The sequence below is a fragment of the Ostrea edulis genome, chromosome 7, assembly GCF_947568905.1.
Source record: "Ostrea edulis chromosome 7, xbOstEdul1.1, whole genome shotgun sequence".
NCBI classification, from domain to species: Eukaryota; Metazoa; Mollusca; class Bivalvia; order Ostreida; family Ostreidae; genus Ostrea; species Ostrea edulis.
Genome location: NC_079170.1, coordinates 3,030,696 through 3,044,046, shown reverse-complemented (window position 1 = coordinate 3,044,046; position 13,351 = coordinate 3,030,696). Strand labels below are relative to the sequence as shown.

Genomic DNA, 13,351 nt, shown 5'->3' with positions numbered 1-13,351 from the left:
AATGCGTGGATTCGAGACATTGATATTGAGGTTAGAATACATAAAGAGACAGTGATTGATATTCCAACTCACTTCCATATATGCATACATCATGGTATTTGAGATATTGATATTCGAGATATCAAAGTTCAACTTTATTTTAGTAAATGTTATTGCTTATTTTTATCTAAAATGTCACTCAGTGCTTATGATATACCTTTGGACTTTAAGGAGCTTGAAATATACTTGCAGGTGGCAGCATGAAGGAGACCCAGGTGATGATACCTGTTGATGTATATATGATACCTGTTGATGTATATGCAGCTGATGATGTCGACATAGAAATTAATTCTGTTGATCCAAATGACAAGGTACAAAAATTCAAACTTGTTTTATTTTCTAGCGAAATAGTTATATAGGTCAATGTGATGTACCCTTAACCCCATGTATATAGAAAATATAAATACATTGGGTACTTTCATTAGTGTTATGTGAAATTTTTACCTTAGCCTACATATATTTGGCAGATTGAATATTCATGGGATTAGCATAGCAACTAAATCAACTGAGTCATGTCCAAATTTCTAATTTTAGAGAAGTTTTGACTAAATCTACCTAGCTTTTAGATTTATTACTAGTTCTGTATCTAATATGTTTTGAAATTCTACAGGAAAGAGATGGCCTCCCTGTTGTCTTGGTACTTACAGGCTTTAATGTAAAATAAAAGGTTAGTAGCATATATTTGTGTTGGTCTAGTGATGGGTAAAAGTAACAAAGGTTAGGGTTTTGCTATAATCATTAGGAATTCTACTTTTTACAGTTTAACTTCTAAACTCTTTTGGGTTCATTGATTGAATATCTAAAAGTTATTTCTGTTTTGTGTAACAAAAACTAATGTTGCAGGGAAATCCTTTTTCTGCCCCGAAGGTCAAAATTTGAACAATATTGTCCATCCTGTAACTTTTCATCAACGTACCTGGAAATTCATGCATTTTTAAAAGGAATAGTCAATTTTGTACGGAAGCAGATAGGTGCCAGGGTATAGAATTAATATTTATTTAACTGGCGGCCGCCACTTAATTTAACTGGCGGCTGCCACTTATTATCTGGCGGCCGCCATATACATTAACTGGTGGCCACCAGTTATTTTATCTGGCGGCCGCCACTTAATTTATATATGGGGGCTGCCAATTGCAAAAACAATGTAATTTGTATCACTGAGTGATTATTTTGGAAAGATTTAGAATAGTAAGCAAACACACAGAATCGTTTCTCAAAGTGTATAGGGACAGTCGGAGGAGAATTGTCTTCTACAATTGTTGACAAACAGAAAAGGAACCTAAATTGTATCTTTTGTCCAAACTTCGTACTCCTAAATTGGAGGGAGGGGGCTCCGCTCATCCTTAATAGGGGATCAAAGATTTACATACAAATATATAGGGAAAATCTTTAAAAATCTTCTTCTCAAGAACCACTCAGCCAGAAAAGCGACGATTTACATGAAAGCTTCCTGACATAGTGCAGATTCAAGTTTGTTAAACTCATGACCCCCTGCGGCTAGGATGGGGCCACAATAGGGGATCAAAGTTTTACATAACTAATAGATAGATAAAAATCTTTTTAAAAAAAATTTCCTTAAGAACCATTGGATGAAAGAAGTTTACATTTGGACGAAAGCTTCCTGACATAGTGCAGATTCAAATTTGTAAAAATCATGGTCCCCGGGGGTAAGCACAGTAGGGGATCAAAGTTTTACATACAAATGTACATTGTATAGGGAAAATCATTAAAAATCTTCTTCTGAAAATTCTCTCAGCCAGAAAAAATTACAATTACATGAAAGCTTCCTGACATAGTGCAGATTCAAGTTTGTAAAAATCATGGCCCCTGGGAGTAGGTTCGGGCCACAATAGGGATCAAAGTTTTACATGCGAATATATAGGAAAAATCTTTAAATATGAGCCAAGGTGACTCAGGTGAGCAATGTGGCCCATAGGCTCTTTTTTAACTTCTCTGAAACTACCTGGCCAATCTTTGTCATTCAAACTGGTTAGATTTGATATTTTGTTCATAGACTGTTGTATTAGCCTATCAATTTTCATAAGAAATGAAGGAAAAAAACTTAGTGGATGTAAATATGATTTGATTAGGATGTAAAATCATTGGTGGGGGTACCCATGAATTCCACAAAAATTGAGGTACAATAAATTCTAATGTTTCCACAGTATTTATATGAATAAAAGCAATTTAGGCTGTATTTTTCAGGACCAATATGAGATAAATAGTGACTATTTATCTGGAGTTGTGCACAATGAGCCAAAATTATCCAGATTAGCAAGAAATGGCAGTTTATTAGAAGGAATGAACTTCCTACTAGTTGGATTTCCTTCAACTTAGGTAGGTTGTTAATTTATATTGTTATATTCAGTAATATAGTCTCACTGTATTGACGAATAGTCAATAATTGAAATGGTAGCCCATCCAAAAGATATTTTATGGCGTCGAGCTTTGCTCGAACGGCATCTAGTCAGCGTGTACGACTGAATCAGCTGAAAAGTTTACGCGACCGAAGGTGTCAGACTATCGATGCTTCCGCGGAAAAATCCCGCGCTTTTTGTAATGGCGTATGAATATCTGTACTGTTTAATGATTTACGACATTTTAAAGTTGTTAATGAGAAACAAATGAAAATCATCACATTGATTTACTTTAACATATAAAAACTTTCACAAAAAAATAAAAACAAATCAAATAAAAATTCCAATTTCAATGCGAACTACATTTGCAAAGTCACGTGATGTCTGAAACGATAGCGTGTCTAGACGAAAGATAGCGTGGGTTTTGTTTGTAAACATTGCGTGCTGTTGGCGAAATTTAAACTGAGAAATAGTGTATCGCGTATTATTTATGGTCATTATATTTTAGGGTAGGTAATGTTTATTTGACTGTAGCATTCTCAGTAGGGTATTAACGCATCTGTAGGTTTGCAAATCATTGGTCAACTCGGTATAGAATATGATTTATTTCCAAATTAGGGCCCTCTCGGGCATACAGCATACATGAATGTGCAATGACGATAAAAAGAAAAACAAAACAAGAGTAAAATCTGCACTATTAGTATGAGCAATGTTCATACATGAGACATTTGAACATGATAATACTTATTTGCATTATATGTAAGTACCACCGTGTATCCTAATGCAAAACAGTCAGAAATACACATGGGAAAAAATATATATATATATATATATTGGCACGTGTTAATGTTATTGTAAACAAACCAAGCGCGGAAGCATTCATTATTATAAGGCTTTCAAGTAAAGGTTTTTGTGGAGGTAAAAGTTACTGAATTAACAAATTTTTTTTTTTAATCTGACTAGATTTTCATCTCTTGAGATGCTAACAGTGATATATACTACAAATGGTCCATAGTTGTTTACATTGTTGCACATATTTCTTATTAAAATTTTGGTTTAAAACTTATTTCTTGTTTTTATTATGTTATCAACAAGTACATGCAATGCTGCCCTTTACAACTATTAAAAGGAGAGTTCTCACAACAGTTGACTTTTTCACTAAGTATCTTAATGCACAAATTTTCAGTTCTTTGTGAATTACATCTGTGCCAAGGATTGTAGAGTACTCCCTTGGCTAGCAAAGATGTGTGAATAATTGAGAGCAATGGTTGATCACAAAAATATTCATTATTTAATAACATTAGATATTGTAAATAATCCTTTGAAAAATATTCTGAAGAAATGAATGGAATTGTAAAAAAATATATCTGTAATTGAATTTTTTTGTGAAAAGAACTACTGTACAGATGTATTAGAAGCATTATTTCTGTATGAAGGATAAATATTCTTGGTATTGCTTGAATTCAAAGCTGTATGTGTGTTTTTAATACATGTACAGCTAATCTTCGTTATCGGGAATATGTAAATAGAGTTGCCAGTCCAAACCACTTCTTTTTTGTGTGTGTGTTATCCTTGTTATCGCAAATCCTTGGATATCTCAAATTTAATTTCAGTCCTGTTGAATTTGCAATAACAAGGTGTGACTGTAGTCAATGGCATCAAAATATTCACAGGTAGAAGACTCTCCATTGAGATTTATATAAAGCTATATCTACTCTGTGTACATACAATAAGGGATGAAGCATTGATAAACTGGACAGTACATAGTTTCATTATAATCTTTGCTTTCTTAGCACGACACCATTGTGGCCCTTCAGGCCTTTGATTTAATACTGACCGGAGAGGAATAATATGGAGATAATATTCTGATAATTTCAATGTATTGCATCCAATTCATAGATTCGTTGACTGACGTAAATAAACCTTCGCGAATCAAAAACAATGTGACATCATAATAGGTAATTAGTCAAGACACATAAACAATGGATGCACAGTGCAACGGTTTGCTCGCAGAATTAACAGATACAAGGATTTGTAAATGATTGATGAGTAAAGAACCAGCTAGTATGTCTGTAATATAATTCCTGTGAGTGAAGGAGTATTATCAGAGTCTGTTTGGGTGACAAGGATAATTTTAGAATGTGGATGACATTGATAATGTGAGCCCCCTAATCAGTGTTGCCCTCAATTTCAGTCAAGATTTGTATAATATGTTTCTCCCAATTTTTATGCCCCCCTTTGAAAAAGAGGGGGCATATTGTTTTGCACCTGTCGGTCGGTATGTCGGTCGGTCTGTAGACCATGTGTTGTCCGCTCAATATCTTGAGAACCATTCACTTGATGATAATGATATTTCATATGTGGGTTAGTTATGAGTAGAAGAGGATCCCTATTGTTTTTCAGGTCCAAAGGTCAAGGGTCAATCTACTCTGGATATAGGAATATAATGTCCGCTCAATATCTTGAGAACCCTTTGCTTGAAAGACATCAAACTTGGCACACTGGTACATCTTAAGGAGTAGATGACCCCTATTGATTTTGAGGTCATATGGTCAAAGGTCAAGGGTCAAACTGGGCATAGGAATATACTGACCATTCAATGTCTAGAGAACGCTTTGCTTGACAGACATCAAACTTGGTACGCCAGTACATCTTCAGAAGAACATGACCCCCATTGATTTTGAGGTCACATGGTCAAAGGTCAAGGGTCAAACTGGACATAGGAATATACTGTCCGTTAAATATCTCGAGAACCCTTTGCTTGACAGACATCAAACTTGATACACTGGTACATCTTCAAGAGAAGATGACCCCTATTGATTTTGAGGTCACATGGTCAAAGGTCAAGGGTCAAACTGGACATTGGAATATACTGTCTGCTCCATATCTTGAGAACCCTTTGCTTGACAGACATTAAACTTGGTACACTGGTACATCTTCAGGAGAAGATGACACCTATTGATTTTGAGGTCGCGTGGTCAAAGGTCAAGGGTTAAACTGTACATAGGAATATACTGTCCGCTCAATATCTTGAGAACCCTTTGCTTGACAGACATCAAACTTGGTACACTGGTACATCTTCAGGAGTTGATGACCCCTATTGATTTTTAGGTCACATGGTCAATCCACTCTTGACATAGGAAGATATTGTCTGCTCAATATTTTGAATTGATGATACTACTCTCAATAAATGATGTGTGTGTGTATAACCCTTTTCAATTTTGCACCATGGGGGGCATATGTGTTTAACAAACATCTCTTGTTCCTTTAATTCTTGCAGTTCTTCCAGGTATATTTGATTGACAGTAATTCTTAAAATAAAAAAAATACATATAAAATAAAATATCATTTATTTTGCAATTGGTGACATATTTTAAAACAGATGTAATTCATCCGTAACTAATGAGCTAGTGATACTACAATAACAAGAAAGAAAAAATTTACAGGATTTTTTTCTCATTGTGCAACTGGTCCCATAATTAGTACCATACCCAACACCAAAAATAGTGATATCCCCCCCACCCTTCCCCCCAATTTTGAGAATGAAAATAACCAATTTAATCGCCATAAGCAGACTACAGTAATAGTGAAGTGTCAGGGACAAACAATTTATTTTAATTCATTATAAACAGAATTTATTATATATCTGATGAGTTTATAATGCTTTTCAAGACTAGGCAGAATGAAACTTACTGAGCTGTAAGCATAGATTCACCAGAAGTTTGTAATTATGAAACATTGTATGAATTGACTTAATACTAGCTACTTATTTAAGGAATAAACTGGAATAATACAATCTAGACTGCCATAGCTCTCTGTATTACGTGACTTTGAGACAAACCTATTTGTTTACTCCATTGTATGTAATTGAAAAATGGTGTCCCAAGTTGACTAAAACATTATATTGTTTTGTTTTGTTAATTACATGTATACAAAGTCTTTACTCTTTTTCTCATAAAGATCATTATCATTTATCCCTTAACTAGGCGTTTGATGACTCGGCAATCCAAGTACTCGTACCATGTCCTTACAATGACTTATGTTAAACCCTGTATATACAGCAATTAGTTTGACCTCTAAACAGCAATTTTTTTTTTGCATAAATATCTGGACATTTGAAAAAGCACTTTTCAATTTATGTATTGATACAAAGAAATCATGTAATCAATCTGTGTTTGAAGGATATATTGGGGGATAGCCTATCTTAGTCAATAAATATAAATGGCAAATTGCAAGTCGGACACCTGGAACATTGTTTGAGATATTTTTTTTATGCAGTTAATGTTCAGAATTATCTTGATTTATTAGTGATGAAATTTCCCGTGAAACACTTTGTAAAAGTGTACAAAAATTTGCATGGTTACATATAACATAACCAAGGTGTGCATTACCTGCCAGCCAAAAATACATTAACATACTTTTATATCCCATTTGTTTCAAGAATTGTATTAATATAGTTGATGAATCAACTCCCCTTATACCATTTTGTAAGTAATTTTTTACAGCATAAAAGCATCTAAAATTTAAAAAATCAGTCACATGTGCATTAATTAAAAACTAGTTTTTAGATATAGATAACATTTCTGGAGTTAGTATAGTTTCAGGAATGAGGAAGCCCTGGAGACTAGTCTTGGACTGTTTAAAAGGGATTCCCTGTCTTGTGTGACTTTTTTCTTCTTAGCTTCTTGAATGGTCACATAAGACTGTGAGTCTAGACTGTAGTTGTTAATATTAGAATAAATGCTATTTGTTCATATGATATAAAATCCCCAATATCTTTCTGTTTTGACATTATTTTTTTCCATTTGAATGGCTATGGGTACCATTTCCAATTGTTTGAAAATAAATCATGTTTATAGCATTTCGTTTAACAAATATTGCTAAAATTTGTTTCATATTATTTCTTCATCAGAGGTTAAGGATTTGATTACTATTCAGTCCCAGGAGATGCCAATCAGCAGTGAGTCCATCATCATCATTCCAGACGGAACGAATGAGGAAGTTAAGGCATGTCTCTTGCAAGTCCTAAAACTGAGTAAGTTTTAAATCATAGATATATGCTAATTATGTCCTATTTTTATCATTAGGTATTGTTACTATGTTCAATTTTGATTGTCTGAGCTTTGTCAGATTCAAACACAGGGGCTAAGCCCGTTTTGGGCCCAAAGTCTGTGATACCATGATAAATATAGAGAGGGGTCTAACTCTGACCCAGATAAAAAAACTAACCACTTGGTCCAAATGCCAAAAAAATCTTAAACTAGGTACGCTATGCGTAATTTGTCGTTTTACTTGCATAGATTAATGTTTAAATACTTGCATACCAAAGAACAAAGTACGATTGTACACATAAAATGGCCCAAACATTTTCTCTCTATAAAATGTGTCTGGAATTAACCTTAATCAGCGTTTTAAGAAAGTAAAATATATGTCAGGTATACTATGTCAACAAAATCAGAAGGATATTCCTAATTGAATAGCATACTTCGTTCTTAATGAGTTCCTCATTAATATTCATAACTAACCGAAAACGAGGCTATCGGGTTTATCGGGTGTTGTCAACATATACAATATGGCGGAAAATATGAAAGCGTCTAACAACTCGACCCGAGATTTGCAGCTTATTCCCGACGGTATAACATTCGGATTTGTAGAAGATTCCATCAAATCGACATCTTCAAGCCTGGGACAGAAAGAAATAAACAAAGGCTACAAGTATTTCAGTGAGAAATACATTTCTGATATAAAAGGTTGGTAGATCGATCGATCGATCCCTTAGTCACTAAGTTAGTGAGTCTTACTTTCACTAAAGTGTTTGGTAACGTACGCTTCGTAGCGACAATTATTTTGCATTTAAAAGTTTAGATCTTCAAGAACAAGTCACGTATAAATTTCTGCTTTGCCAAATTTCTCCTACACCCTAATTTATAACCAAATATTGCATATGTGATTATGCAAACAGCTTACCAGATTACATTAAAATGCCTCTGGAAAATCTTTTTCAAAAATCTTTTGCATTCCTATTTGTGCAAAGAAAATAATAATGAACTTTTCAATTTTGGAAACTGTCAATATATATAATACACAATGTACATTGTCAACTAAGAAACACTGCAACTAACTTGAAAGTAGATCTATATAGCATCACAGTTTATCAGATACTCCAATGTGTACAAATTGTATTAATTCTGTTGAAAATGCCTACCATTACTTTTTTTTGTTTATCCAAATTATACACATTGCAGAAATGCATTGTTACAAGCCATACAAAATATTACAAATTGCTATTATCCAACAACCTACACTTGAACTGCTGTTATTATAGGGTAGTCCTAATCATGGAAAAAAGAATTAATCTAAAAATATTTGAAGCATCACTGCAACTAAACGTTTCTACTTCTACTATTGTTTTCCTCTTTCATGGTTATTTTCTTATTCATATATTAGATCTACATATGTACATGTGACAGGAGAATGTACATGTGACAGGAGAGGGCTGAAATAGGCTATGCCTGTTGCCCAATCTCATTCACGTATTAGTGAATAAAATATTGTTGTTTTTTTTTAATCAGGGTACTGTATATAAAGCATAAGTAGAATAATGATTTATCGTAGAAGAAATATTGTTGATTGGGTTGTTGGCTTCACAAAAAGGCTCAGTAAGCAAAATAAAAAAAAGTTTATATGCCAATATTACATATATGTATATTTATATTAAAAATGTACGAGAGTCTACATATTATGTACAGGTATATATATATATACATGCATTACATATACATTATGGTTTTCAATCTCTTTTTTACAAATGTATGAATATTCTTGAATCCCAACTTTTGGTATGAGGTGGATCAAATCTGTTTACCTTTTTATGATTTACAAATAGTTGTCATGATTGAAAGGTGTATGCAAATAGATTATATACAATAATGATATTTATGACTATATGACAGTATACATATTCCCTATGCATAGTCCCTTGGTACCTTTAGTTGTTGATCAAACATATCTTACTTAATTGCAATGTTTATATGCCCCATTATTTGGCAATAAACTATCTGTATCTGTATATAAAGTGTAAGTACTCTCAAGGTGAGATCTGCCATGCGTGCAGCTAACCAGATACCTGGAAGGGGTCCCACTAGTGTGGACGTTACCCGGAATTCTGCACAGAAATAAAAAGGAACCGACAACAACAACTCTCCGGGCGGTGTTGGGTGTTGGGGGGGGGTGTTGTTACCCAATATATTTTTCATTTGGATTACAAAATAACAAATAATATTTGAATTGTCAAAAAGGTGACTCTATGTGCCTGTACTTACATAGAGCAAGATCCTGCAATTTAATTATTCCTCCCACACCCCTCCAAACACTATCCTGTAGCATCATTAGAATGGCTCTAGCTGATTCTGATAAATGTATTTATATCAAGTATTTTCAGTACTTCATTTTTTATTAGGGAGAGATTTAGAATAGGCTGTGCCTGCTGCCCAATCTCATTGATTTTGAATAAAATATTTTTTATGTGTGTACTATCAACATGATCAAGTGACTGCTTTTCTCTCAAAGATACGTAATATTGTTTGTACATACAATATATAATTGATTTCAGGATGTTTGGATACTAGGATGCATCTATCAGTATATTATGCAGTTATTTCTGTACATGTTTAGTTTTTTGGGTTCACATTAGATTACAATTAAGTTGTTCATGATTATATTTTGTTCAGAAATAATATGAAATCTAATGTTCTTATGAAAACATAGAAAATTTACAATTGATTTTTCTTTACTCTTTAGTGTACCCAACAGACCTTGGCTGCTTGATACGAGCTAAATCCTATCGCTCACAAAGGAAAAATGAAGCACCACATGATGTAGAGGTATACATGTATATTCTTTTCAATGTCATTTGATAAGGGGCAGGATCAAAAGATCAATGTCGGTTAAAGATCTAAATTCAAATAATTAAAGGGAAAGAAGGAAAAAATCCTGTAAGTTTCTGCCATTCAAAATGGATTATATTTTAGTGGAAAAGGATGAGTGACTGTTAAAACCACAAAATAATATTATATTTTAATGAACATCTAATAGTGTTAATGTGTGAGTAAACAATAGAAAAGATATAGTTTTATTTATACTCATATGTTCTTACTTGTTAATTGATTAGTTTCAGGATTCATCATTTAGTTTCGGGGGGGGGGGGGGGGGGTGGGGTGGGGTGGGGTGGTGGGGTGGGGGGGTCTTGGTGAAAACTATGTGAATTTAGTTTTTTGTCAGACACTAAACTTTTGATCTCACCCAACTGTGAATTTTTACAGGTTTCACATTTTATTTCATTGGATCATTCTCATCTCTCAATTTAGACTTATTACTGTATATCAGTTATATATCTTTTGAATGTAATGAGTGTCTTATGTTATGAGTTCAGGGAGTAAATTTCTAGCATGACACATATACTGTGGTTCATGATAGTTGCACAAGTTACAAACCAGAATTATGCTCTCTGAACTAACAAAATAAGACATTCATTTCATAAGCATGCATAAAAGCCCTTATCTAATTTCATGTAATTGTAATATTTTTAACAAAATTTTCAATTTTACTATACAATGTATATATGCATGAGGTGCTTTGTAAGAATTACTGGGAGTGTTTTCTTTTACATGTGTGTACAATATTTCTCTATAATGTTATTACAGGTTGTAATCAGGAATGGTCCATCATATGACAGCAAAGCCAGCAACTGTTCTTGTGCCATTGGATCTGGAGGATGTTGTGGACATATTACTGGTCTGCTATATTCGATAGCCCACATGAAGACAACTGGAATGTCAGCTATTCCATGTGATGTGGCCAAAACATCCCTTCCACAAACATGGCACATTCCAAGAGGTGAGAGGATTGCTGGGTCAGTGTCCGATGATGTCACAGTCCAAGGATATGACCCAAAATTTCCACAAAGACAGACCAGAGGACTAAGATCTACTCTGTACAACCCAATTCCATCTAGTGCAGAGAAACTTGATGTTTATAAATTGTGTGAGAACTTAAGTGTAGTGGACAAGACATGTTTATTTCTCTCTAATGTCTCCTTAAGTGCCCAAAATAAGGATGTGGATACAAGATTTGGCAAATTCCCTAAAGGCTCTCCACTCGCCACACAACAAAAACTTCACAGTGACTATGTATTGAGTATTTTGGATGCAGGGGATTTTCCAAATATACCCATGAAAAATCACATGGATAACGAACTTCAGGTAGTCCTCAACTACAACAAGAGCATCCAATTCCAATCATTAACTTTATCAGAGAATGAATGCTTCGAAATAGAAAAAAGTACCCGTCTTCAATCCCAGGATCCAAAGTGGCACAGGATTCGAAAGGATAGAATCACTGCATCAGTAGCAGGGGACATCATAAAAAGAAGGAAAGGTAACTTGGGACAGCATACAAATAATTCTGTAATATATTTAATCAAGAAATGATAAGTAACTTGCCATATTATATCCTATAGTAATTTTCCCTGATTTACACCAATGAATCAAATTTGATAGTTATCTGTATTACACCATGTGTATTGTTGCTATTGAAATGAAACAGATGAAATTTAGAACGATAAGAATTCTAATTTGATGATCTTTATGTTTATAATATGATGGAAATGTAGTTTTACTTTTCAGAGTATGGTCCACTAGTTGAAAGACTACAGTCAACTAGAAAGGTTGTGACCTCTAGCATGCGACATGGGATAGCCTGTGAGCCCCTTGCAGCAAATGCCTATGTTGAGGTATATAAAGACCTAAATTTAATATTTCTCTCACAATAGTTAGACCGACTTGCTAAAAACAAATTTCATTTCAATTTACTTTTCAGAAAATTGATGATAGCTGTAAAATGTTTTAAAAGTTTAATTTTCATTCAAATTTTTTGTCTTATAACTTCAGAAATGTCAGATAATATATGGATCTACTTATACAAGTATATCCTAATGCAAGTTCTAAAATTTGTTTTTAAAAAGTTCAAATTTCATTTGCAGAAAATGAACAATGACCTCAACATCTACCCTTGTGGATTAGTGGTGAATCCTTGGTCCCCATGGTTAGCTGCTACTCCAGACCGCAAGGTGTATTGCCCAACACTGAACCCCAAATATGGACTCCTGGAGATCAAATGTCCAGTGAATCCTTTGTCAGAATGCCAGTACCTCACCAAGGATGAAAATGGATACAAACTCAAGGAGAACCATGCCTATTTCTTTCAAGTCATGATGCAAATGGCAGTGACAGGAATGGAATGGTGTCATTTCTTTGTGTGGACCTCAGAAGAGAGCCATTTGGAATTGATTTGTTTTAATATAGACACTTGGAAAGTAATGAAAGCAAAGCTTGATGATTTCTTTTTCTACCATTATTTGAATTAAATATAATTGCTATTCAGCTATTTGATACTTTATTTTTGGTCAAAGCTTAATATATTTACTAGTAAATTACAAATGTACATGTTGATTCTTAGGAATTATATTATTACGGCAATACATGAGCAAATTCAGATGGCTGATAAAGACTTTGTTCGTTTTTATGGAATACTGGTTTTGACTGTGGAGTATTTGACTCATTTAGTGACCTTGACATTAACGATGACCTTATTAACCTTGACATTAACGAGGACCTTATTAATAAACTTCACTTGGGGATAAATTGCATCAGAATTGACCTCCCATACAAGTTTTATGGAAATATGCATAGTGCTTGACTTACATATAATACATGATTAAGTAAAATAAATATTTAGGGTTACTTTGACCTTTACATGTACATGGTTTTGAATCTCTTAACTGACCTTCCTGCAAGTTTCATGAGAATGTGGTTCATTAATGAAAATGTAACTGACAGGCAGGCAAACAAAAGTGATTCCTTTGTAAAGATACTTGTGCATTACTTCAAGGAATCTAC

General features: G+C 33.8%; 1 protein-coding gene across 3 annotated transcripts in view; it reads left to right on the top strand.

Moving 5' to 3' along the window:
• Window positions 1–12,839, top strand: part of LOC125668770 (uncharacterized) — a 20,527-nt gene extending 7,688 nt beyond the window's left edge. For 2 of the 3 annotated variants that reach the window (XM_056143039.1, XM_056143040.1), the window contains 8 exons: window positions 232–350; window positions 650–706; window positions 2,245–2,376; window positions 7,309–7,431; window positions 10,197–10,279; window positions 11,099–11,831; window positions 12,080–12,186; window positions 12,436–12,839. In XM_056143039.1, the coding sequence (XP_055999014.1) occupies window positions 7,344–7,431; window positions 10,197–10,279; window positions 11,099–11,831; window positions 12,080–12,186; window positions 12,436–12,819 (1,395 nt within the window). In that variant the 5' untranslated portion in view covers window positions 232–350; window positions 650–706; window positions 2,245–2,376; window positions 7,309–7,343 and the 3' untranslated portion in view covers window positions 12,820–12,839. Of the gene's footprint in view, window positions 1–231; window positions 351–649; window positions 707–2,244; window positions 2,377–7,308; window positions 7,432–7,588; window positions 8,147–10,196; window positions 10,280–11,098; window positions 11,832–12,079; window positions 12,187–12,435 lie in introns of those variants that run through there. The other variant, XM_056143038.1, reaches the window with a different exon arrangement.
• Window positions 12,840–13,351: the final 512 nt, after the last annotated feature.